The sequence below is a fragment of the Heterodontus francisci genome, chromosome 5 (genome assembly GCF_036365525.1).
Source record: "Heterodontus francisci isolate sHetFra1 chromosome 5, sHetFra1.hap1, whole genome shotgun sequence".
Taxonomy (NCBI): Eukaryota; Metazoa; Chordata; class Chondrichthyes; order Heterodontiformes; family Heterodontidae; genus Heterodontus; species Heterodontus francisci.
Genome location: NC_090375.1, coordinates 164,513,535 through 164,538,833, shown reverse-complemented (window position 1 = coordinate 164,538,833; position 25,299 = coordinate 164,513,535). Strand labels below are relative to the sequence as shown.

Sequence of the window (25,299 nt, the reverse complement as noted above, 5' to 3'; positions counted from 1 at the left end):
CTGAACGTGGCGGGATCCGACGACATTTGTCGGGTTTGGGTCAGGTCGGGCCGCTCTTCTGGGTCCGGCCTTTGGTCCGGGTCGGGGGCACACTGCAAGAATAGCAGCTAAGTGTTTAAAGAAAAAAAAACTTACCTGAGCTGCGAGTCCGGGGCGTCAAGCAGGGAGACTCTGAGTCTGCGCAGTGAGCGTGAGAGCGTCTCTATGATGTCATCATGCTCAAGCTGCAATTTCCTGAAGATTGGGAATCGGAAGGTAAGTAAAGGGCGAATTGTGGTGGTCAGATCGGGCTTGGGGGAAAAATGGAGCAACTCGGGCTGGGTTGGGCTCGGGTCTGATGTGGTTCCGTCGGGTTCGGGTCGGGGTTTTTTGTGACTTGAGCAGATCTTTAGCGTGGGATAAACAGACCAACACGCTAGAAAGGTATTTCTTCAGTATGTTTGGCATAGTTTTCTGCAGCAATATGTCCAGAACGAACATGGGAATGTGCTTAATTAGCTTTGGCAATGAGTAATAAGTCACACCTTGCTTGAACATTTATCGAATAGCGATCATAATATGATGGAGTTTGACATATTGTAGGAAAGGGAGAAATGTGAAAGAGCAACTAAGATTCTAGATTTAGGTAAGGTTGGCTTTAAATTGTCCACAGTTAACTGGGCAAGTCTGTGAAGAGGTAAAATGATGAGATCAGTGGGAGGTGTTCAAAAAGGAATTTGTAATAGAGCCAGTTTATGCCTTTAAGGGGTAAGAGCTCTACTTGCCAAAAGAAATGGCTATGGATGTCAAGGGGTAAGAGACCATATCAAACCAGCGTTGTCGAACATACAGTCCGCGGGCCAGGATCCAGCCTGCCAAAGGTTTCCATTCGGCCTGCGGATGTAAACTGTACTCGGCCATTCTTCCTCCTTGCCACGTGGTTTTTGCCATCGGCCGTTTCTTTCAGCTTCAGGGCTGAGAAATTTCTTCCTGCATGCCAAGTTTCCTATGACCAACAAACGACCGTGGAAGTAGGAGAGGATGGTTGGCTGCAAAGGGAGGACATCGGGAGAGCAACCATCAAGGGCCTGGCAGGATATTGTAAGGAGGGCTGTGCACATTGCATCAGGAGTGAGGGTAAGATTAGTTGAGCTGCAAGGAGGGCAACGGGCCAGTGACACCTGGGCAAGGCTCAGATGTAAGGCCAGAAACAGGGGGCAAATGGCAGGCAAGGACACCCTTTCACTGAGAGGCCATCTATCATGGGCCTCATTCATCCAGGCTTCATGGACCCTGTAGAGGACAAGGTGCAGCAGAGCAAAAGGAAGGGCCAGGCACCGGCACCATAGCGGCCTGAGGCACCAAAGTAGGGTCATTAGTGGCCTCCAGATGCTGGAGAAAGGTGGGAGAGGCAGGCATACGCAGAAAGAGGTACCCTCCAGAGAAGGTCTACAGGTCGAGGCTCCACCTCCTGCAGATGTCTGAGAGGCAGTGCCAACGAAGACTGCACTTCTCTAGGGAGACTGTTACAGACCTGTGTGCCATGATGCAGGATGAGCTGTTCTCCAGTGTACTTGGTGGACATCAGATGCTAGTGGCCCTGAAGGCCACCGTGGCGCTGAACCTCTACCCCACCAGATCATTCCAGGGATCCATAGGGAACGTGTGGGATCTCAGTCACTAGCACATCGATGCAGCAAGGATATCACCAATGCCCTGTTCAGTAGGACCATAGACTATGTGTGCTACCGCACCTATCTCAACTCAAGCAGAGGGCCATCGGATTTGTGGCCGCTAGCTTTTCCAAAGTGCAGGTGGTCATCAACTGCACGCATGTGGCTATTAAGGCTCCTGAACACCAGCTGGCAGCCTTCATCAGTAGGAAGGGCTTCCACTCCCTCACTGTACAACTGGTCTGCAACTACCATAAAATACAAGGCTGTATGCGCTTCCTGGGAAGTTGCCATGATGCGTACATTTTGAAGCAGTCCCATGTACCTGATCTTTTCCGGCCTCCCTCCAGCCTTCAGGGATGGATCCTTGGAGACCATGGCTACTCACACCTTTGAGGAATCCCCGCACAGGAGAGGTACAATGTCTACCACGAGACAGCACGAGTAACCATTCAGCAGGCAATAGGTCTGCTGCAGATGAGATTCAGGTGCCTAGATCGGTTCGGTGGAGCCCTTCAGTATGCCCCGTTGACGGTCTCGTGTATCGTTGTGGTCTGCTGTCCACTGCACAACCTCACCCTGCAGGGGGAGAGCTGATGATCAATGAGGAAAGTGAGGAGTGCTGTACCTCCTCGGATGATGAGGATGCATAGAAAGTTTACGGCACAGGAAGAGGCCACTTGGCCCATTTGTGTCTGCACCGGCTGAAAAATGAGTCACCCAGCTTAATCCCACCTTCCAGCATTTGGTCCATAGCCCTGCAGGTTCTGGCACCTGAGGTGCATATCCAGAAACCTTTTAAATGAGTTGAGGGTTTCTGCCACAACTACCGTTTCAGGCAGTGAGTTCCAGACTCCCACCACCCTCTGGGTGAAAATATTTTTCCTCCTAATCCTTCTACCAATCACTTTAAATCTATGTCCTTAGTCACTCTCTGTTAAGGTAAATAGAACAAGTCCTTAAAGGAAGATGAAAGGAGAGAGTCTGTGTTTAGCAACAACAGTTTATTTACATTCACTGTACAGATGCCATTGCATCTGAAACTCATTGTGAAAATCCCATGATTCTGCATGCACTTTTTAAATTCTGTTTTTTATGAACTCCTACGTGCTGCTAACCCTGCGCTGTCAGCTGATGTGGAGGCTGGTTGCTGACCTTGTTGACCCTGCTGCCCATTGCTAGGAATGACCTTGGCAGGTGTCCTCTGGATGCCTTGGGCCTTCTGCTCAGAACAAGTGTGGCCCTGTGTCGGCAGGAATGTTGCATGAGCTTTCAGCACTGGCAGAGGAGAAGAGGAGCAGCTTCCTGCACCATGAGCACCCTGAGAAAAGCCCCCAGCTGCAGAAGGCAGCTGATCCTCCTCCCTCCAAGGCAGACCTGCCTGCCTGCTGACCTCAGCATGCAGAGGACCTGGTGGTGACTCTTGGTCCCTGTCCCCCTCCTGCCTGGCCGCTGCTGCTTTACGCCCATGGTCTTCACAAATGTCCTGCTTTCACTCCGTGTTCTGCTGGATGTGGCTCTCCAGGAGAGCTGCCAGTCTCTCAATGGAAGATGTCACTTGTGCAGCAGTCAGAGACAGAGTTGAGCTCAAAGCTTGGGTGGACTCCTCCTATTGTCCGCGTTTGGGCGCACATTGCCTCTGCCAGATGTTGCCGGACCTCTCACTGCAGCAATTCCCATATGCTACCAACACCAGAGGCACGTCATGAGCCTGAGGCTCAGCATGGGCCTGACCTCCGACTGCCAGAAACTTAGGCTGTCGCAGCCTCTGTCAGCTGATAGGGCACATGCGAGCTGCACTCACCAGCTTGTGTGCCCAGATATAAACTAGAGTAAATTCACCAAGGTGAAAGTATCTGCCCTGGTGGAGGGTATATGAGGTGCTGATGGACCCTCTGAGGCTCCTTTCTCCCCCTCAGAGGTGGCAGGCTCCCCTGCATATTTGCTGGCTCCGAAGTGGCACTGCTTGACCTGTATGAGATAACAGAGATGTCAGGGTCAAGGGCCTGCCCTCCTGCCATAGCACGCATTCCAACAATGCAGAGCCCTGTCTGCACTGGATGTCTGATGAGCAGCATGACTCCATTGCTGCAGATGCAGCCTTGTGTCCCATTGCAACCTTGCTCACTGGCTTGTGAAGCTGCCTCTGCCTCTGTCCACCACGCTCCGGCCGTCCTGCGGTCCAGCCAGCTCCATGGTCGCCTCCATTGGTTTTAACACGTGTAGAAGTGGCAGCCTGCTGCTGGTCTTGGCCCACTCTCAACGATTATGTGCTATCTTATCCTGCAGACCTAGGGAAGGCTGATGTTAGTCCCAAGTGAGATCAGTCCCAAGGCATAGACTGTTGGCAGTCCAACTGCCACTGACGGATACACAGACACCTCCTGCATGACTCCCCTTTCCAGGTACCTCGCCAGATTGCCCTATGACAGAGGGCCTCCTTTTAGGGTCAATTCACCCTGCAGCTGTCAGTCATCTTGCAGTCCCAGACCTTTTTACCATGTCTGGGGGTGGAGAGGGTGGAGCTGGGGTTGAGCCCTCTTCTGCCAATGCACATCCTGCTTTGCCAGATGCAAGGCCCAAGAGGATGAAGGCATTAAAAGGCACCTACTTTCGCAGCACTGTATGCATGTTCATGGTGTGACCCAATGGCTGCTGACTTCCTCCGCGATCTGGAGCCAGGTCTGCTTGATTTGGCTGTCAGGTCTCCTCCCGTCCCTCGGAAACATTATCGCCCTGCTCTCCCTTACATCCTCCAATGCACCTGCAGGGAGGCATCAGGGAAGCATGGGGCCACTGGCGACTCCTCTCAGTCTTTTCCTCACTTTATGCAAGAACTCCTCCTCTCTCAGATCTTTAGCATACAGAGTTCAGTGCAGGGCTGGCAGCCCTTTAAACATGGAGCCAGCATCTGCTGAGGCATCACCTGACGCTGTACTCTTATATCTCTGGGTCCGACCCTGACCATGCAATTGGTTAAGGTTCTCGGCTCATTGAGCTTAATTGTCTGGCCGCTCCAGTCCCCTCTGTGACTGGCATCCACTTTGGTCCCAACAGCGGGACCAGCGTCTTCATTACAAAATTCAGCATTGGTTGTAATCTTCCAAAATTCCCTAGATTCCGGAAAGGTCTCAACAGATTGGAAAACCGCAAATGTAACGCCCCTATTCAAGAAAGGAGAGAGACAGAAAGCAGGAAACAGCCTAACGTCTGTCATAGGGAAAATGCTGGAATCCATCATTAAGGAAGTCGTGGCAGGACATTTCGAAAATAATACAATCAAGCTGACAACATGGTTTTATGAAAAGGAAATAATATTTGACAAATTTATTAGAGGTCTTTGAGGATGCAATAAGCAGGGTGCATAAAGGCGAACCAGAAGATGTAGTGTATTTGGCTTTCCAAAAGGCATTCGATAAGGTGCTGCATAAAAGATTACTAGACAAGATAAGAGCTCGTGGTGTTGGAGGTAATATATCAGCATGCATCGAGGATTGGCTACCTAACAGGAAACAGAGTCAGGATAAATGGGTCATTTTTAGGTTGGTAAACTATAACTAGTGGGGTGCCACAAGGATCAGTGCTGAGGCCTCAACTAGTTACGATCTATATTAATGACTTGGATGAAGGGACCGCTTGCATTGTAGCCAAATTTACTGACTATACAAAGATAGGTAAGAAAGCAAGTTATAAGGAAGGCAGAGTCTGCAAAGGGACATAGATAGGTTCAGTGTGTGGGCAAAAAATTTGCAGATGGTATATAATGTGGGAAAATATGAGGTCCACTTTGGTAGAATAGAAAAGCAGAATATTATTTAAATGGAGAGAGACTGCAGAATGCTGTGGCACGGAGAGATCTGGGTATTTTTGTACATGAATCACAAAAATTTAGCATACAGGTACAGCAAATATTTAGGAAGGCAAATAGAATGTTGATATAAAAGCAAAATACTGCAGATGCTGGAAATCTGAAATAAAAACAAGAAACGCTGGGAAAACTCAGCAGGTCTGGCAGCATCTGTGGAGAGAGAAGCAGAGTTAACGTTTCAGGTCAGTGACCCTTCTACAGAACTGGCAGATGTAAGAAATATAAAAGATTTTAAGCAAGTAAAGCAGGGGTGGAGCAAGAGGTAACAAAAGAGAAGGTGTAGATAGGACAAGGTCACAGAATAGCTGAGCAGAAGGTCATGGAGCAAAGGCAAACAATATGTTAATGGTGTGCTGAAAGACAAAGCATTTGTACAGACAAGGTGTTAATGGACTGAAAACTGAACAGCCACAAGCGCACACATGAAAAAAAACACAGTGGGTAGGCACAGTAGAAACAAACTGAATGAACTAAAATAAAATAAAAACAAAAAAGAAAAAATAACTAACTAAAAATAAAAGTAAAATGGGGGGGCCCGTAATGCTCTGAAATTATTGAACTCTATGTTCAGTCCAGCAGGCTGCAGCGTGCCTATTCGATAAATGAGATGCCGTTGCTCGAGCTTGCGTTGATGTTCACTGGAACACTGCAGCAATCCCAGGTCAGAGATGTGAGCATGAGAGCAGGAGGTGTGTGTTAAAATGGTCAGCAACCGGAAGCTCAGGGTCATGCTTTCGGACTGAGAGGAGGTGTTCTGCAAAGCGGTCACCCAGTCTGCGTTTGGTCTCCCCAATGTAGAGGAGACAACATTGTGACCAGCGAATACAGTATACTATATTGAAAGAAGTACAAGTAAATCACGACTTCACCTGAAAGGAGTGTTTGGGGCCTTGGATAGTGAGGAGAGAGGAGGTATTACACCACCTGTGATTGCAGGGGAAGATGCCGTGGGAAGGGGACGAGGTGGTAGGGGTAATTGAGGAGTGGACCAGGGTGTCGTCGAGGGAATGATCCGTTCAGAATGCTGACAGGGGAAGGGAGGGGAAGATGTGTTTGGTGGTGGCATCACACTGGAGGTGGGGGAAATGGCAGAGGATGATCCTTTGGATATGGAGGCTGATTGGTTGAAAGTGAGGACAAGGGGAACCCTGTCGAGGTTCTGGAAGGGAGGGGAAAGGGTGAGGGTAGAGGTGTGAGAAATGGGCCAGACGTGGTTGAGGGCCCTGTCAACCACAGTGGGGGGGGCTCCTCGGTTGAGGAAAAAGGAAGATATATCGAAAGCGCTGTCATGGAAGGTAGCATCATCAGACCAGATGCATCAGAGATGGAGAAACTGGGAGAATGGAATGGAGTCCTTCCAGGAGGCAGGGTGTGAAGAAGTGTAGTCGAGGTAGCTATGGGTGTCGATGGGCTTATGATGAATATTAGTAGACAGCCTATCCCCAGAGATGGAGACAGAGAAGTCGAGGAAGGGGAGGGAAGTGTCGGAGATGGACCAAGTAAAGGTGAGAGAAGGGTGGAAATTAGAAGCAAAGTTGATAAAGTTTTCCAGTTCCGGACGGGAACAGGAAATGGCACCGATACAGTCATCAGTGTACCAGATAAAGAATTGGGGGAGGGGGCCTGAGTAGGACTGGAACAAGGAATGTTCGACATTTCCCACAAAAAGACAGGCATAACTAGGGCCCATGCGGGTACCCATAGCAACACCTCTCACTTGAAGGAAGTGAGTGGAGTTGAAGGAGAAGTTGTTCAATGTGAAAACCAGTTCAGCCAGGCGGAGGAGGGTGGCGGTGGATGGGGACTGGTTGGGCCTCTGCTGAAGGAAGAAGCGGAGAGCCCTTAAACCGTCCTGGTGGGGGTTGGAGGTGTAGAGAGATTGGACGTCCATAGTGAAGAGGAGGTGGTTGGCGCCAGGAAACTGGAAATTGTCAAAATAACATAGGGCGTCAGAGAATCATGGATGTAGGTGGGAAGAGACTGGATTAGCGGAGAAAAGATAGTCAAGATAGGAAGAAATAAGTTCAGTGGGGCAGGAACAGGCTAAAACAATGGGTCTGCTGGGACAGTCCTGTTTGTGGAATTTAGGAAGGAGGTAGAAGCGGGCTGTCCGGGGTTGCAGGTCTGAGGTTGGAAGCTGTAGAGGGAAGATCTCCAAAGGAGATGAGATCAGTGATAGTCCTGTGGACAGTCGCTTGATGTTCAGTGGTGGGGTCATGGTCCAGGGGGAAGTAGGAAGAAGTGTCTGAGAGTTGGTGCTGAGCCTCTGCAAGGTAGAGGTCAGTACACCATACAACAACAGCACCACCCTTGTCTGCAGGATGTTGACCAAATGGAATGTTGACCTTTATTGCAAGGGGGGTGGAGTTTAAAAGTGGGGAAGCCTTGCTACAACTGTTCAGGGCGTTGGTGAGACCATATCTTGAGTACTATGTACTGTTTTGTTCTCCTTATTTAAGGAGGGATATACCAGCTTAGGGACCAGTTCAGAGAAGGTTCTCTGGGCTGATTCCTGGGATGAAGGGATTATCTTGTGAGGAAAGGTTGGTCAGGTTGGGCCTATACTCACTGGAGTTTAGAAGAATGAGGGGTGATCTTATTGAAGCATGGAAGATTCTGAGGGGGCTTGGCAGGGTTGATGCTGAGAGAATGTTTCCCCTTGTGCAAGAATCTAGAACTGGGGGTGCAGTTTCAGAATAAGAGGCCTCTCATTTAGGATGGAGATGAGGTGCAATTTCTTCTCAGAGGGTCGTTAATCTTTCCAATTCTCTACCCCAGAGAACAGTGAAGGCTGGTCATTGAATATATTCAAGGCTGACTTACAGATTTTTGATCTACACGGGAATCAAGGGTTATGAGGGGCAGGCAGTACAGGAGTTGAGACCGCAATCAGATTAGCGATGATCTTATTGAATGGCAGAGCAGGCTCGAGGGCCAAATGGCCCACTCCTTCTCCTATTTCTTATGTTCTTATAAGGCACATTGCACTGTCAACTGCAGAAAATAACCGTTTCTGCAAATTTTAGATTGCAGTCCATTTTAGTTTGATGTATATAATATAATTTTTGAAATTGTGGTTTCAGAAATGCTATTGTGTGATCTTTGAAGTGATTGAACTTTGCTGTGCTCATTGTATTTTAATTGACTTGAGTATCCTTAACATTAGGCTGATGTAGGGGTCAGTGTAGGGCCCACTATGGTATATTGCATGCTTAGGCCACAGCTAGTACTTTGTACAGTTTTGGGCATCCATTACACATAGGATATTTAAGCCACAGAACGTGTTGAACACAGATCTTGCAGCATAATGCCTGGAATGGGAAGCTGCAGTTGGGAGTAGCTACATGAGATAGAGGGACTGTTTCCACTGGAGCAGAAAAGGCTGGAGGTCATTTAGGAGAGGCTTTTAAAACCATGAAGAGTTTTGATAGACTTTCCCTATTCACTCATTGAGCAAGGATCATCAATTTAAAATGGTTACCCAAGAGGGTAAGGAGATAGACCAGGGAATATTTCTGTACACAAAGGGTTTTTGGGAGCATAAAATACTAGAGGAGAAATTCAATTCCCTCCGGAAACTGATGTGAAATGGGCAGTACAGTTGGATTGTACAATTGAGGATATTGGCCTGAGTGGCTTCAGTTCAAGGGCCCCTTCTGAAACATACTTTCCCTTCAGTACTGTATTAAAGTGTCAGTCTAGGTTATATGCTAGAGTCTCTTAAGTAGGGCTTTAATGCATGACCATCTGACTTGGGTGAGAATGTTAACCATTGTACTAGGGTTGAAGTTACGTGGAAAATAATTCCCATGACAGCAAATTGTGTTTTCATGTGTGACCCATAATTGAACAACTTTTACTGGAAGTCAGGAGCAAACTGCTTTGGAGACTCTTAACTCTTAGGCAAACACTGCCTAAATCTGCACTATTTATAAATATTGTACATTAATTGAATTTTGTTGTCTTATTTGGGTGGGAGTGATTGTAAGCTTGGACAGCATGGCCATGCAATTGAATACAGTGTGATTAGTTGATAGCTTTGTCTGGGATATTTGTTCTCTAGTCTTTCTAGAAAACACATTTGTAATGTAGATATGTGAACCAACTCTCTGTCTGCATTTGTGTGGACAGTTAGTGTTTGTTGACAAATAATCAATGTGCAGTTTAGACTTGCCACTCTGCCCCAGAGTTACCCCATAATGCATCTCGTGGAAAACTCTGAGATGAGCAGCAATGAAGTGGCACTTGCTAATGAGGTAGAATTAATGTGTGGCATTTGGCATACAAGTACAGAAACATTTTTGTGTTGAACTTAATTGAATTTATTTTTGTCCTTTCATCTATCTACTGGCTAGAAAGCAACCACTAATAGAAGTTTTAAAAAGATCAATTGCAGTTTCATCGTAGCTACTATTAGCACTTGTATTGTCAATCACAACAGAATTAAGGAGAAATTAATTACTTAGATGCTCATATCTGGTTATTTTGCTGGTGTAAGTTTTTTTTTACAATTACTGACTTAGGTTAGGTATTAAATGTAGCTTGATCATAGCAGAATTTAATAGCTAATGTTTTAATTCACTTAAATCTCATTCAATTAAGGTAAATGGGTAGCTTTATGATGCTCTTAGCTTTTTTAATCCTTGATGCATTATTTTCACTTGAGGCTGGCTAGCATTCACTCTTGTATTGCTCATTAGCTGTGGGAATTTAAAAAAAAGTCAAGGAGAAAGTCATGAAGCTTTTTCGTGCTTTTTGAATTTAAAAAAAATGCATAGAACACTGACCATCTTTGTAACGTCTTAAAGCACGTGTCTGTAATTTTAGATGCTGTATCTTGTGCAATTGTTTGGATTCAACGAATGTTAGTTGCTAGTCAGAATCAAGACAGCCAGATTTGTGACTGCAAAACACAAATAAGTACTGCATGTCATTTGATTCTATTCCATTCTCTATTCTCCATCTCTGTCGCAGCTGTCCACAATACAACCTTCCATTCTAATGCTTCCAATATATCTTCCTTTTTCCTAAATTGTGGATTCCTCCTCACCCCCCACTACGGTTGACAGGACCCTCGACTGTGTCCAGTCTATTCACGCGCTTCTGCACTTGCTTCTTACCCCTCCTTCGCAGAACCAGGATAGGGCTCTCCTTGTCCTCACTTTCCACCCCACCCGCCTCCGTATTCAATAGAATGCGGCCATTTCTGCCACCTCCAACGTGATGCCACTATCAAACACATCTTCCCCTCCCTCACCTCTTTCAGCGTTCTGAAGGGATTGTTCCCTCCGAGATACCCTGGTCCACTATTCAGTCACCCCCCAACGCTCCCGCCCCTTCCCACTGACCTTTTCACGTAAGCACAGCAACTTTTACCTCCTCCCTTCTCACTGTCCAAGTCCCCAAACACTCCTTCCAAGTGAAATAACGCTTTACTTGCACTTTCAATATAATATACTCTATTCACTGCTCATGATTGGTCTTTCCAATGTAAATCAAACGCAGATTGGGTTAACAGTCTGTGGAACACCTCCATTCAGTCTGAAAGCTTGACCCTGAGCTTCTGTTCGCCTGTCGTTTTTAATTCTCCACCTTGCACCTGCTGCAAGCTTTCTATTCTCTGCCTCCTGCAGTGTTCTAATGAAGCTGAACACAGGCTCAAGGAGCAGCACCTCATCTTTCAACTGGGCACTTTACAGCTTTCCAAACTCAACATTGAGTTCAACAAATTTCAGCTCATAACCTCTGCCCCCACTTTGTTTCCTCCTTTTGTTGTTTTTTTTTGTTTGCTTTCGGACGGCAGCTGTTCATGATTCTGCTATTCGTACCTCCCTCTCGACGCGTCTTCTATTTCTTGTCCCATTCCCACTCCCTTTGGCCTTGCAACATCAACTCTTGTCATTTAATCTCTCCTGTCTTCCATCCTGTCACAGACCTTCCCTTTGTTCTTTTTCCCACGCTCCCCCTTTCACTTCCTTAAAACCTGTTACATTTCTGACTTTTCCCAGTTCTGATGAAAGGTCATCGATCTGAAACATTAACTCTGTTTCTCACTCCAGACCTGCTGAGTATTTCCAGCATTTTCTGTTTCTCTGTCATTTGGCATATTGTGCACAGATCTCTCTTTTTTAAAAAAAAAATCTACTTTTGAAACCACTTTAATTGTGCAGAAAAGAGCCAACTGAAGTTGAGCATTGATAAAATGGCTCACACATGCACCCACGGTAGTTGTGTATATCAAAATATTTGCATTAAAAATGTTACTCATTTGTAAAATTATGGAAATTGACATTACTAGTGGACTGCTGTGGCATTGCTTATGTTATGGTGATAATGTGGCGGTTATGTTCTCGTGTACCTGCCTGTGCGTGTCTCTCCCTCTTTTTCTGTCCTTCATTTTCTCTGTCTCTCCCTTTTGTTCCTACTGTTTTCATGTCACCTATTTGTTCTCTGAATAACTACCCACCTCTCTCACTCCCTTTCTCTAACCCTTCCCCACGTTTGTTTCTCTCTCTGCCCTCTCTTATAGATGAAAGGTGTGTGTCGTGTGCAAGACGTAATATTCTGGTATGTGCTCTGATTGCTATGTATCACTTCATTTTAATATTTAAAGTATCTATAACCCTTTCAAAATCATTATTCTTGGCTTCCAGTGCAGCTTTACAATAACTTCCAAAACACTAGAAAATCAGCAAAGCATGAACGATCAGCATTTCCTAGTTTAGACAAAGGCCCCAGCCTCCCATCTCCTAGAAGATAATATTGTGCCTTTAGTATACATTGTGCCTCGAACACCCATTTCTGCCCTCTCAGTGTAACTTTGTTTTTGTAAGCAAGGCCACTCAAATTTTGGTTTTAAAGAATAATGGACCATGATATTGACAGGGAGCGACTATTTCAGCGCATGCGCACACTGTCCCAGCCGCACATGTGCATAGAAGCAGGGGCGACTGGGGAGCCTTATAACTGCCTGTCTGGCCCAGAGTATGTTGTGGTCTTTGTTACAACCAAGGCGGGAGAAATGCACTGCTAATTCAGTCCCACGTCTCCATGGGTCACAGCATATCAATAAATTGTTCCCACCTACCGAAAAATAGCCAGTTAGACACTCTGTCTCCCAGAGTAAAGCACACCAACCAGATTTCTTTAAACAACAACATTAACTATTTATTAGAAAAAAAGTCTTAACCACTAAGCTCCTTATTTCCTTAGGCTTCAGGCGCACACACACATACATTCAAAAAAAACAGTTAACCAGGGAGAAAGGATTTTGGTTTACAGCTGTTTCATAGGAATAAAAAGAAATAATAAAAATTATTCAGTTTGTCATGTTCTGGTAGGAAATATTTCCGTTGGGTGAAGTGTCCCAGAGTCGAATAGTCGGATGCCACTCCAAGTCTCGCCAGGCGAGGTTGTTGAACAGTCTGATTTTTAAAAAAAATTCATTCAGGGATGTGGGCGTCGCTGGCTACGCCAGCATTTATTGCCCATCCCTAATTTCCCTTGAGAAGGTGGTGATGAGCTGCCTTCTTTAACCGCTGCAGTCCATTTGGGGTAGGTATACCCACAGTGCTGTTAGGAATGGAGTTCCAGGATTTTGACCCAGCGACAGTGAAGGAATGGCAATATAATTCCAAGTCAGGATAGTGTGTGACTTGGAGGGGAACTTGCAGGTGGTGGTGTTCCCATGCATTTGCTGCCCTTGTCCTTCTAGTTGGTTTGGAAGGTGCTGTCTAAGGAGCCTTGGTGCATTGCTGCAGTGCATCTTGCAGATGGTACACACTGCTGCCACTGTGCGTCGGTGGTGGAGGGAGTGAATGTTTGTTTGTAGATGGGGTGCCAATCAAGCGGGCTGCTTTGTCCTGGATGGTGTCGAGCTTCTTGAGTGTTGTTGGAGCTGCACCCATCCAGGCAAGTGGAGAGTATTCCATCACACTCCTGACTTGTGCCTCGTAGATTGTGGACAGGCTTTGGGGAGTCAGGAGGTGAGTTACTCGCCTCAGGATTCCTAGCCTCGGACCTGCTCTTGTAGCCACGGTATTTATATGGCTACTCCAGTTCCGTTTCTGGTCAATGGTAGCCCCTAGGATGTTGATAGTGGGGGATTCAGCGATGGTAATGCCGTTGAATGTCAAGGGGGGATGGTTGGATTCTCTCTTGTTGGAGATGGTCATTGCCTGGCACTTGTGTGGCGTGAATGTTACTTGCCACTTATCAGCCCAAGCCTGGATATTGTCCAGGTCTTGCTGCATTTCTGCACGAACTGCTTCAGTATCTGAGGAGTCACGAGTGGTGCTGAACATTGTGCAATCATCAGCAAACATCCCCACTTCTGACCTTGTGATTAAAGGTAGGTCATTGATGAAGCAGCTGAAGATGGTTGGGCCTAGGACACTACCCTGAGGAACTCCTGCAGTGATGTCCTGGAGCTCAGATGATTGACTGCCACCAACCACAACCATCTTCCTTTGCGCTAGGTATGACTCCAGCCAGCGGAGGGTTTTCCCCCTGATTTCCTTTGACCTCAGTTTTGCTAGGGCTCCTTGATGCCATACTCTGTCAAATGCTGCCTTGCTGTCAAGGGCAATCACTCTCACCTCACCTCTTGAGTTCAGCTCTTTTGTCCATGTTTGAACCAAGACTGTAATGAGGTCAGGAGCTGAGTGGCCCTGGCGGAACTCAAACTGAGCGTCACTGAGCAGGTTATTGCTCAGCAAGTGCCGCTTGATGGCACTGTTGATGACACCTTCCATCACTTTACTGATGATTGAGAGTAGGCTGATGGTGCGGTAATTGGCCGGGTTGGACTTGTCCTGCTTTTTGTGTACAGGACATACCTGGGCAATTTTCCACATTGCAGGGTAGATGCCAGTGTTGTAGCTGTACTGGAACAGCTTGTCTAGGGGCGTGGCATGTTCTGGAGCACAGGTCTTCAGTACTATTGCCAGAATGTTGTCATGGCCTGGAGCCTTTGCAGTATCCAGTGCCTTCAGTCGTTTCTTGCTATTACGCGGAGTGAATCAAATTGGCTGAAGTCTGGTATCTGTAATGCTGGGGACTTCAGGAGGAGGTCGAGATGGATTATCAACTCGACACTTCTGGCTGAAGATTGTTGCAAATGCTTCAGTCTTATCTTTCGCACTGATGTGCTGGGCTCCCCCATCATTGAGGATGGGGATATTTGCAGAGCCTCCTCCTCTAGTTAGTTGTTTCACCTAACCAGTGATGGTTAGGCGTTCAAGGCAATTCAGCTACAGAAGGCGTCACGAGTATTTCAGCTGGTGTGTAGCAACAGGTCTGCTTAGGATTCACAGCAGCAGTATAGCAGTAGAAGCTTTCTTCAGTTTCCAGGATTTCCCACAACACAGGAGGCAACAGGAACCACACTGGATGCAGGAATTCTTCAGAGACGGGAGGCAATAGGAATCTGCTGCATTTCAAATACAGGGTTTCTTCTGAAAAGATGTAAGTTTCCTTTACACAGTTTTTTTCCTGCACCTTCCACTTTGATCTCCAGGCCGGTCAAAAAAATGAATTTCATATGCCTGTTCTTTGTCCCGCTCACTTTTTTTTAAAAAGAGGGTCCAAAGTGAAAGTAAACCTTCCTGAGCCAATCACATGACCAGACATAGCGTCTTGTCTGTCATTCAAAGTGTTGCTCTGTGGAGGTCAAAACCCCTGGCTGGTTTCCTTGAAACTGCTTGCTTTCCTATTCTTGTATACAAAGTCGACATCCAAAAATTTCAGCTATTTGCAGGTGTCCATGTCCACTGAAAATCCTTTTTTCTGTTAAAATATAAAGAATTCTAAGATTTTAGGACAAAAATAAAACCGTCGTAACATCGCACATGCGCACCGTGTTTTGTTCTGCTTGCGCGTAGCCAGGACACGTGAAGCCTGGGACCTAAACCACATTTTCACTCTGCTGTAATTTTCTATTGGCTTTCTGCTTGCCTGGAGACGGTGCAGTGTTTGGAGAGGATGGGCAAACAGGAGATTAGAGGGTGTGAGTGAGTGCAGAGAAAATAGTAGGTTATGGGGAGAACATAATGCAGGTTGAAGTTTGGGGGAGGGGGAGTGGTGGTGGGTTGGAGCATTTGGAGAGGAATGAGACAAAGAACATGAACCAGGCAGGAAGATGCCTCATGTTTTTCCCCCTTTATTATACTTGGATCACATTTCTCCTCATTTTTATTTCTTCCCCCCCCCCCTTAACACTTGGACCACGTTCTCCCTCTCTTTCTCCCACCCCCATTAGAACTGAATTACATTCTCTCCTCCTCACTAGACCTGGATCATACTCTTGATCATAACAGCAGTAAGATGATTTCTCAGAAAGTCTGGCTTATGTGCAGTAGGTGGCATCGTTGGACCGGATGAAATCCAGAAGTTGGGATGCTGTCACTGTTCACTTTGTAATGTAAAGGGTGACTTTCCCACCTCCACCCTTTCCACCCAATAAGTCCATTAACAATCCAGATTTGGGCCCATGGGATTGGGGGTAATCTATTAGCTTGATTTGAGGATTGGTTAACAGACAAAACAGGAAGTAGGAATAAATGGGTCATTTCATGTTGGCAGGTTGTAATTAGTGGGATGCCGCAAGGATCAGTGCTTGTATGACTTAGATGATGGGACCAAGTGTTAATGTATCTAAATTTTTGATATAAAGCTAGGTAAGAAAGTAATCTGTGAGGAGGACCCAAAGAGGCTGCAAAGGGATTTTGACAGGTTAAGTGAGTGGGCAAGAAGGTGTCAGATGGTGTATAATGTGGCAAAAGGTGAAATTATCCACTTTGGTAGGAAGAATAGAAAAGCAGAATGTTTTTTAAAATGTTGGTATGCAGAGGTATTTGGGTGGCCTTGTACAGAAATTGCAGAAAGTTAGCATGGAACCACAGCAAGCAATTAGGAAGACAAATGATATGCATATCTTTATTGCAAGGGTTGGAGTACAAGAGCAAGAATGGTTCACTAGATTTATTCCTATGATGAGAGGCTGTCCTATGAGAGATTGAGAATGGGCCTATAGTCTCTGGAATTTCAAAGAATGAGAAATTCTCATTGAATTGTATAATTTTTTTTTTAGAGGGCTTGACCAGTTAGATGCTGAGAGGCTGTTTCCCCTGGCTGCAGTATCTGGAACTAAGGTTTATAGTCTCAGAGTAAAGGGTCAGCCATTTCGGACTAAGTTGAGAAAAAATTTCTTCAGTCGGAGGGTTGTGAATCTTTGGTTTTGTCTACCCCAGAAGCCTAAAGATGCCCAGTCAATGAGTATATTCAAGACTGAGATCCATAGATTTTTGGACACTAGCCAAACCAAAGTACATGGGAATAGGGCGGAAAAGTAGGGTTGATGTAGAAGTTAAGCCATGATCTTAATGGATGGCTGAATTGGCTCGATGGGCCATATGGCCTGCTTCTGCCCCTTTTTCTTAAGTTCTTTATAACTCTCAAACAATGCCTCATCAGTCTCAGCTGCTCTCACCCCAGAATGTTTAGTGTGGGTACTTCTGATTTTTGATTGACCTGTGATGTCATTCTTCTGCGCAAGAGACACACCATTCCATGATGTCATCAAGCATGCACCAAGCCACCTAATGACATCTTTCTCAGTGCATGCTAAAAAGCTACAGCTCCACTAGCGATGTCACTTGCAATGACGTCACACTAGATGTTCTCAATGCATGAAATGTGCCTCACTAAACCTACTTTGTTGCTCAAGTTATATAAAATAGTCAATGCTGTGGACGTGTCAAATTCAGTCTCAGAGAAATGGTGACAGCTTTCGCATCATCTTGCACTACCTGTTCATGGGGTAACATATTTCAAGGGGCCCGCAGGTTAATTGGCCTGGCGAGATGGGAGGTTGCTCAATTGGAGGCCTCGTTTCCCCCACCAGGCAGGAGTTTTGTTGGAGCTTACAGATCCTGCTGATATTGTGCCATGCGTGACTCCAGATTGACAATTGACTGGCACAAATTAATGTCATGGGGTCGAGCCTGGTGTGACAAATTTCCATTCTAGAACATTGATGTTCAAACTTCTCTTTTTTCTGGGAGAAGACACTGATGTTCATTGTTAACCAGCCACTGCACCTGCTAAATGTGGTAATCCCATGACAGCCTCATGTACTCGGACTGTCTTGTCCTCTGCAGAGTTTACAAACTTAGTAAAGAATATGAACACACAGCCCTTGGTTTGCCTCCAGGAATTCTCATTTTTCCTGTAGAACCCCAATAATATCGTCCAGTCCATGTTTGGATCAGGGCTGTGTTGACCTCTGCAGCGGTCATCCTTGTCGTACTCTAATTTTGCATTGGTGAAGAGTTCAGTGGTCTGCAAGTGTTACTTGATGACACTATTGCTGATTTCTACTGTCACTTTGCTGATTCAAGAGTAAATTTCTGTGGATGCTGGGAATCTGATATAAAATGCTAGAAACATTCAGCAAATCAGGCAGCATTTACGCAAAGAGAACCAGTTGGCGTTTCAAGTTCTGGTGAAAGGTCATCAACCTAAAATGTTAACTTCTCTCTCCTCAGATGCTGCCTAACCTGTTGAAGGTTTTCAGCATTTAAAGTTATTACTCAGCTGATTGGAAGGAGGTTGATAGGGTAGACCATATGTGGTCGCTTTGGAATTATCTTGCTTTTCTGGGTGACCCTCTGTGTTAACAGCCATTGTCATGGCTCAGGGAGCAGCAAGCTCTGATGCATGGGTCTTCTGGACCTCACCTGGGATATTATCACAGCCCACAGCCTTTGAGTCCAGTGCATTGTGCCACTTGCCCATTGCACATAGAGTGAATGGGTGAGAAGAATCTTGAATGATAAAGGGAAGAGAGATGAACCTGGCGACTACAGGCCAGCCAGTCTAACGGTGGTGGTGGGGAAATTGAGACAATAGTTTGGGACAAAATTAATTATTTGGAAAAGTATGGTCAATTACTTAGTCAATATGGATTTGTTAAAGGCAAATCATGTTTGGCTAAATTGGTGGAGTTCTTTCATGAAGAAACGGAAAGGATTGCTGAGGGTAGTACAGTTGATGTGTATATCTGCCATCATCACCCGTCTCAAAAAACAACCCTGACCCCTCCGTCCTTGCAAACCACTGCCCCATCTCCAACCTCTCTCTCCTCTACAAAGTTCTTAAATATGTTGTCACCTCCCAAACTGGTGCCCATCTTTCCCAGAATTTTCCCTCCAATCAGGTTTCCGCCCCGTCATTGTACCAAAATGCTTTTTTACCAAAGTCCCAAATGATGTCACTGTCGCTGTCACACAGGACAAACTATCCTTCCTCATCCTTCTCAATTTGTCTGCAGCCTTTGATATAAGTTTAATCAGGTGTGATCAACCATCGTCCCCCAATGCCTCTTCGCTGTCATCCAGCTAGGTGGGACAGCACTTACCTAGTTCCAAAGTTATCTGTCTAATTCCAGCCAGAGAATCACGACAATAGCTTCTCTTCCAGCTCCTGTACAGTTACCTCCGACATCCCCCAGGGATCTATCCTAGACTATCCCCCCCCCCCCCCCCCCCACCACCCCACCCCATTTCTCATCAATATGCTGCCCCTTGATGACATTATCTGAAAACACATCCGTTTCCATATGTACACTGATGACACCCAGCTCTACCTCCTTCCAATTTCTTTCAATTAAATATTGGGAAGACGAAAGGCAGTGTCTGTGGTCCCCGCTAGAAATTCTGTTTCCTAGCTACCAACTCTCTCCCTCTCTTGGGCAACTGTCTTGAGACCAAGCCAGACTGTTACCAAACTTGGTGTCATATTTGACCCTGAGATGAGCTTCCAACCACACATCCGTGCCAACCATCAGACTGTCTATTTGCACCTCCATAACATCGCCCGCCTCTGCGTCTGTCTCAGCTCTTCTGCTGCTTAAACACTCATCCATGCCTTTGCTACCTCTATACTTGACTATTCCAATGCACTCCTGGTCCACCTTCTACTTTCTGTAAACTTTAGGTCATCCAAACCACTGGTACCCGTGTCCTAACTCACACTAAGTCCCATTCTCCCATCACCCCTATGCTCACAGACCTATGTTGGCTCCTGCTCAAGCACTGCCTCTTTTTAAAAATTGTTTTCAAATCCCTCCATGGTCTCCATATCTCTAATCTCCTCCAGCCCTACAACCCTTCAAGATCTCTGCACTCCACTAATTCTGGCCTCTTGAGCATTCCTAATTTGAATCACTCCAACATTGGAGGCCGTGCCTTCAGCTGCCTGGGCCCTACTCTGGAACTCCCTCACTAAAACTCTCTGCCTGCCTTTCTTCCATTAAAACCTTAAAACCTACAGCTTTGACTAAGCTTTTGGTCATCTGCCCTAATATCTCCTTATGTTGCTGTGTGCCATATCTTGTTTTATAACGCCCCTGTGAAATGCCTTGGGATGTTTTATTATGTCAAAGGTGCTATGTAAAGAAAGAAGGAAAGACTTGCATTTATATAGCACTTTTCATGACCATCCTATGTCTCAAAGTGCTTTTCAGCCAATGAAGTACTTTTGAAGTGTATTCACTGTTGTAATGGAGGAAATGCGGCAGCCAATTTGGGTACAGCAAACTCCTACAAACAGCAATTTACTAATCATCTATTTTTGCGATGTTGATTGAGGGATAAATATTGATCAGGACACCAGGGAAATCTCCCCTGCTCCTCTTCAAAATAATGTCATGGGATCGTTTACATCCACCCGAGCAGGCCTATGGGCCTTGGCTTAGTGTCTTATCTGAAAGATGGTGCCACCAACAGCGCGGCACTCTCTTAACCCTACACTGGAGTGTCACAGCATGAGGCAAGAATGCTACTGACTGAGTCACGGATGACAGATATGCATCCAGCTTGTTGTTGTAATAGATGTGTTAGCAAAATTGAAGCCCATAGGCTTAAAGGGGCAGTGGCTATGTGGATACAAAATTAGCTATAGACAAAGCAGAGAGTAGTGGTGAACAGTTGTTTCTCAGGTGAGAGCACGATGTGCATTGGTGACTCCCAGGCCCCAGTATTGGAACCACTGCACTTTTTGACGTATATTAATGACCTGGGCTTGGTTATACAGGGCACAATTTCAAATGCCGATGACATGAAATTCAGAAATGTAGTAACCAGGGAGGTTAGTAACAAACATCAGGAGGCCATAGGCAGACTGGTGAAATGGGCAGACTTGTGGCAGATAAAATTTAATGCAGAGAAGTATGAATTGATTAATTTTGGTAGGAAGACTGAGGAGAGGCAATATAAACTAAAAGGGTACAATTCTAAAGGTGGCAGGGCAATTGAGAAGCCTGTTAAAAAGACCAATGGGAATCCTTGATTTTAAAAATAGAAGCACAGAATAAAAAAGCAAGGAAGTTATGCTTAGCCTTGATAAAACATTGATTAGGCCCCAGCTGGAGTATTGTGGACAATTCTGGCATAGCACTTCAGGAAGGATGTAAAGGCTTCAGAGACGTTGCAGTGGAGAATTACCAGAGCAGTACCAGGAATGAAAGACTTCAGATATGTGATGAGACTAGAGGAATTGAGGTTGTTCTCTTGAAAGCCAAGAAGGTTAAGGAGAGATTTATTGAGGTGTTCAAAATCTTTAAGGGTTTTGGTAGAGTGGTAGAAGGGTCAATAACCAGCGGAGGCTGATTTGAGGCCGAAAAACTAGAATCGACACATGGAAATAGTTTTTGCACAGTGAGTAGTAATGATATGGGATGCACTGCTTGAAAAGCTAATAGAAGCAAATTCAGTACTAACTTTCGAAAGGGAATTGGATAAATATTTGAAAAGCTAGCATTTGCTGGACTACGGAGCAAGACTGGGTCTAATTGGATATCTCTTGCTATGAGCTGGAACAATCATGATGGACTGAATGGGCTCCGTCTGCGCTGTATCATTCTATGATTCTATGCATTCTGACCAGGGACCTGTATAATGGCAGAAGGGGGTCCTTGGATTCGTACTGACTGCTTGATTGATTCTGTTAATACAGTTAGATACCTTGAGCTCTATGTTGGTCATGAACTTTCACTGATTTGTGCTCAATAATACCAAGATCTTTTTCTTTCTCTCTCTATCTCTCTCAGTATAATTGCCAAGGTGTGGTAATGTAGTGGTTACCCAGAGGTCTGGACCAATAATCCAGAGACTATAGTTGAAATGACACCATGGCAGTTTGTGAATTTGCGTTCAGTTGGAATAAAGAGCTAGTATCAGTAATGGTGACCATGAAACCATCGGATTGTTGTAAAAACCCAACTGTTCACTAATGTCCTTTGGGGAAGAAAACCTGCAGTCCTTACCCAGTTAGGCCTATATGCAACTCCAAACTCATAGCAATGTGTTTGACTCTTAATTATCCTCTGAAATGGCCTATCGAGCCACTCCATTGTATCAACCACTACAACAAAGTACAATAAGAATAAAACTTGACGAACCACTCTGGATCGACCTAGGCATCTCATTTGGACATTAAGGCAGACCCAGCCCAGTTGACTCTGCAAAGTTGTCCTCACTAACCTCTGAGGACTTGTGCCAAAGTTGAGAGAGCTGTCCCATGGACTAGTGTAGCTGCAGCTTGACATTTACTCTGTCATCATCTCTGGGCGTGCTGTCCCACTGAGAGGAGAGACCCACCTAAGTTGGTGGCACAGTGGTATGCAGTTTAGGAGGGAGCCCTCAACATTGATTCTGGATTCATGAAGTCTCATGGTATCCGGTCATGCTTGGGCAAGGAAGCCTCATTCTGATTATCATCTATTCCCTATTTCAGCTGATGAATTGTACTACTCCTGGTTGAACACCATTTGGAGTAAGCACTGAGGGTATCAAGGTTACAGAATGTACTTTGGGTAAGGGGCTTCAGTGTCCATCACCAAGAGTGACTCAGTAATATAACTACTGACCAAGCTGGCCGAGTCCTGAAGGACATAGCTGCCAGATTGGGCTTGCAGAAGGTTGAGAGAGAACCAACATGAGGGAAAAGCCTACATGACTTTGTACTTGCCAATCTACCTGTCACAAATGCTTATGTCCATGACCGTATTGGTAGGAGTGACTACCGCACAATCCTTGCAAAATCCCGTCTTTAGCGCTAAGGGCGCCTGCCATCTTGTGTAGCACTATTACTGTGCTTAATGTGATAGATTCAAAACAGATCTAGCAGCTCAAAACTGGACACCTGTCCACTCGACTCCAAACCACATTATAGCTTTGGTCCAATCATGAACAAAAGAGTTGAATTCCAGAGGTGAGAGTGAATGCCCTTAACATCATGATACCATTTTGACTGAGCACAGCATCAAGGAACCCTAGTTAAATTGAAGTCAGTGGGAACCAGGGGAAAACTCTGCACTGGCTGGAGTCAAGGGAAGATGCTTCTGGTTGTTGAAGGCCAATCATATCAGCCCCAAGGCATCGCTGCAGGAATTCCTTAGGGTAGAGTCATGGGTCCAACCAACTTCAGTTGCTTCATCAATGACCTTCCCTCCATCATAAGGTCAGAAGTAGGGATGTTCATTGATGATTGCACAGTGTTCAGTTCCATTCGCAGTTCCTCAGATACTGAAGCAGTCCATCAGAAAGAGGGGGGACATAATAAAATTAGAGCTAGGCCACTTTGCAACAAACTCAGGAAGCACATTTTCACAGAAAGACTGGTGGAAATGTGAAACACTGTGTCCCAAAAGGCTGTGAATGCTGGGGTAGTTGAAATCGTCAAGACTGAAATTGATAGATTTTTTTGTTCGGTAAGGGTATCAAGAGACATGGAGTTGAGGTACAAATCAACCATAATCTAATTGAATTTACATTTTTGTAATATATAAAACATTAAAGCTTTTTTTCTTTGGAGAGCTATGTTGTATCTCGGGCTCTCGAGCAGCTGAATAATCTACTCCCGTTCCTATGTAAAGTGCAATTCCATTACAGTGTTAGGAAATCCTGTAATTGTATATAATAAAAATAGAATGTAAGTAATTCAGTCACTGTAAATCAGTGGCCTTAGTTAAAGGCCTATAATCATGGCTGTTTTTCAGTTGTCAGCTTTTATGGAACTTTTGGCTTTCTCAGAGCTGCAGTTCTGCTTTTGCTAGTGTTCTAGGTTGGCATGTCTTGTAGTAGAAGCTTAATCTTTAGCCCTGAAAAAAGCACATTAAACTCAGTTGTAAATTGAAGGTTGTTGAATGTATTTAAGGTAGTTAGATCTACTTTAGACATTTTTTTTAAAAGTATAATGAAATGGTGAGCACTCACCCAAGATCGGGGACCTTTTGGTGTTAGCTATGCTTCAAGGCTGAACTTGATTCTTGAATTGGCTTGGTTTAGTCATGTATTTCTGGTTTTGGTTACTGTAATGATATGTGAAGGTGTTTAAATGTATTTAATTTGTGTGCCATTTTAGACTTACCTTCTTGCAAGCTGTGCTTCAGATAGAAATATTGTTCTATATGATACAAGGCAAGCAACCCCCTTGAAGAAGGTATGGCATTTAATTTTCCAATTGTATTAAATTGAACAGAATTAAATTGTGACATAGCTATATTTGATTCTTTTTAACGTGCTCAAATTTTATTTTAACAGGTTGTCATGGACCTGCGGACTAACGCTTTGTGTTGGAACCCTTTGGAAGCTTTTATTTTTACTGGAGCGAATGAGGATTACAAGTAATTCCTTGCGTAAAAAGATTAGATTAATTTATATAAAGCCGAGAGCAAGGAAAGTGAATGGATCTGCGCTTGTGTGGGAATACAGTGGATGCCTTAAAATTTAGTTCCAAGAACCCCACACAAGTATTCAATATAGGATGAGATGCCGAAAGTAGCAGGCAGTAGGGTTGGTTACAGGATCTGTTTCATGAAATTATTTCTTCTAGAGTCAGATTGATTCAAATACAGGTTGCCATTATGGAATTTGTTAAGATTCTTGAAACTAGATCTTGCCCCATTGCTATTTTAATTGATTAATATGATTAATGTATGAAAATAAGGGAGCTGTCTCTTCTGAAAACTCAAGTCACTGTTAGTTATTTTCAGAATGGTGTTCTATCTAAATAACTTGTGCCTCACCAACAATTATTTTGTTTCTGTAATTATACAGCTTCCTGATTAACTCAACGCACTTTTCAAATTGCAGTCCCTCCTGTCCAGCATGCTGATAAAAAAAAAAAATAGTTGAAACATTTTTCAGGAAGTCAAGCTGACACTGAATAAGGACAGGCTCAATTGAATACAAACAGAAATTCGAACTGGTTGGATTTCATTCAACTATATAGTACAAAAGTACAAATTCCATTTGTGCTGGATACTTGTTTTAATCTCGTGACAGTTCCTATTTCTGTCCCAACTTTGTCATCTTCTAGGATACTCTTTGAGAAGATGTGTATATCACTAAAAATGCATGTCACATCACTTGAGTTTTGATGATCATAGAGGACCTCTTTTTACTGTGTGCATTCCACACACAAAATCTGCTGTTGTGGTGCTCCTTCCTGAAAAATCCTGATTAATGCTGGTGTGAGATCTTGAGTACAGTGTCTGACACTATGAAGAATCAAGGAGCTACTGTGAAATAAATTGGAGACGCTCATGAAATTTGCTGTGAATTGTGAAAGCTTTTAACATTATGCAAGAGTAGTAATTCCTGTTTTCTGGATTTAAAAAGAAAATATGGGTTAAAACCATCAGGTAATAGATTTCAGTGAGCACCTGTGATGGGTGTCTTTTGATAACTGATACAACTGACAAGAATCTCCTGGAAA

At 44.8% G+C, this 25,299-nt stretch overlaps 1 protein-coding gene across 3 annotated transcripts in view; it reads left to right on the top strand.

Annotated features, from left to right (window-relative positions):
• dcaf13 (ddb1 and cul4 associated factor 13) overlaps positions 1-25,299 on the top strand; it is a 154,175-nt gene that overhangs the window by 49,047 nt on the left and 79,829 nt on the right. For all 3 annotated transcript variants that reach the window (XM_068032314.1, XM_068032313.1, XM_068032315.1), the window contains exons 6-7: positions 23,944-24,021; positions 24,123-24,205. In XM_068032314.1, the coding sequence (XP_067888415.1) occupies positions 23,944-24,021; positions 24,123-24,205 (161 nt within the window). The remainder of the gene's footprint in view (positions 1-23,943; positions 24,022-24,122; positions 24,206-25,299) is intronic.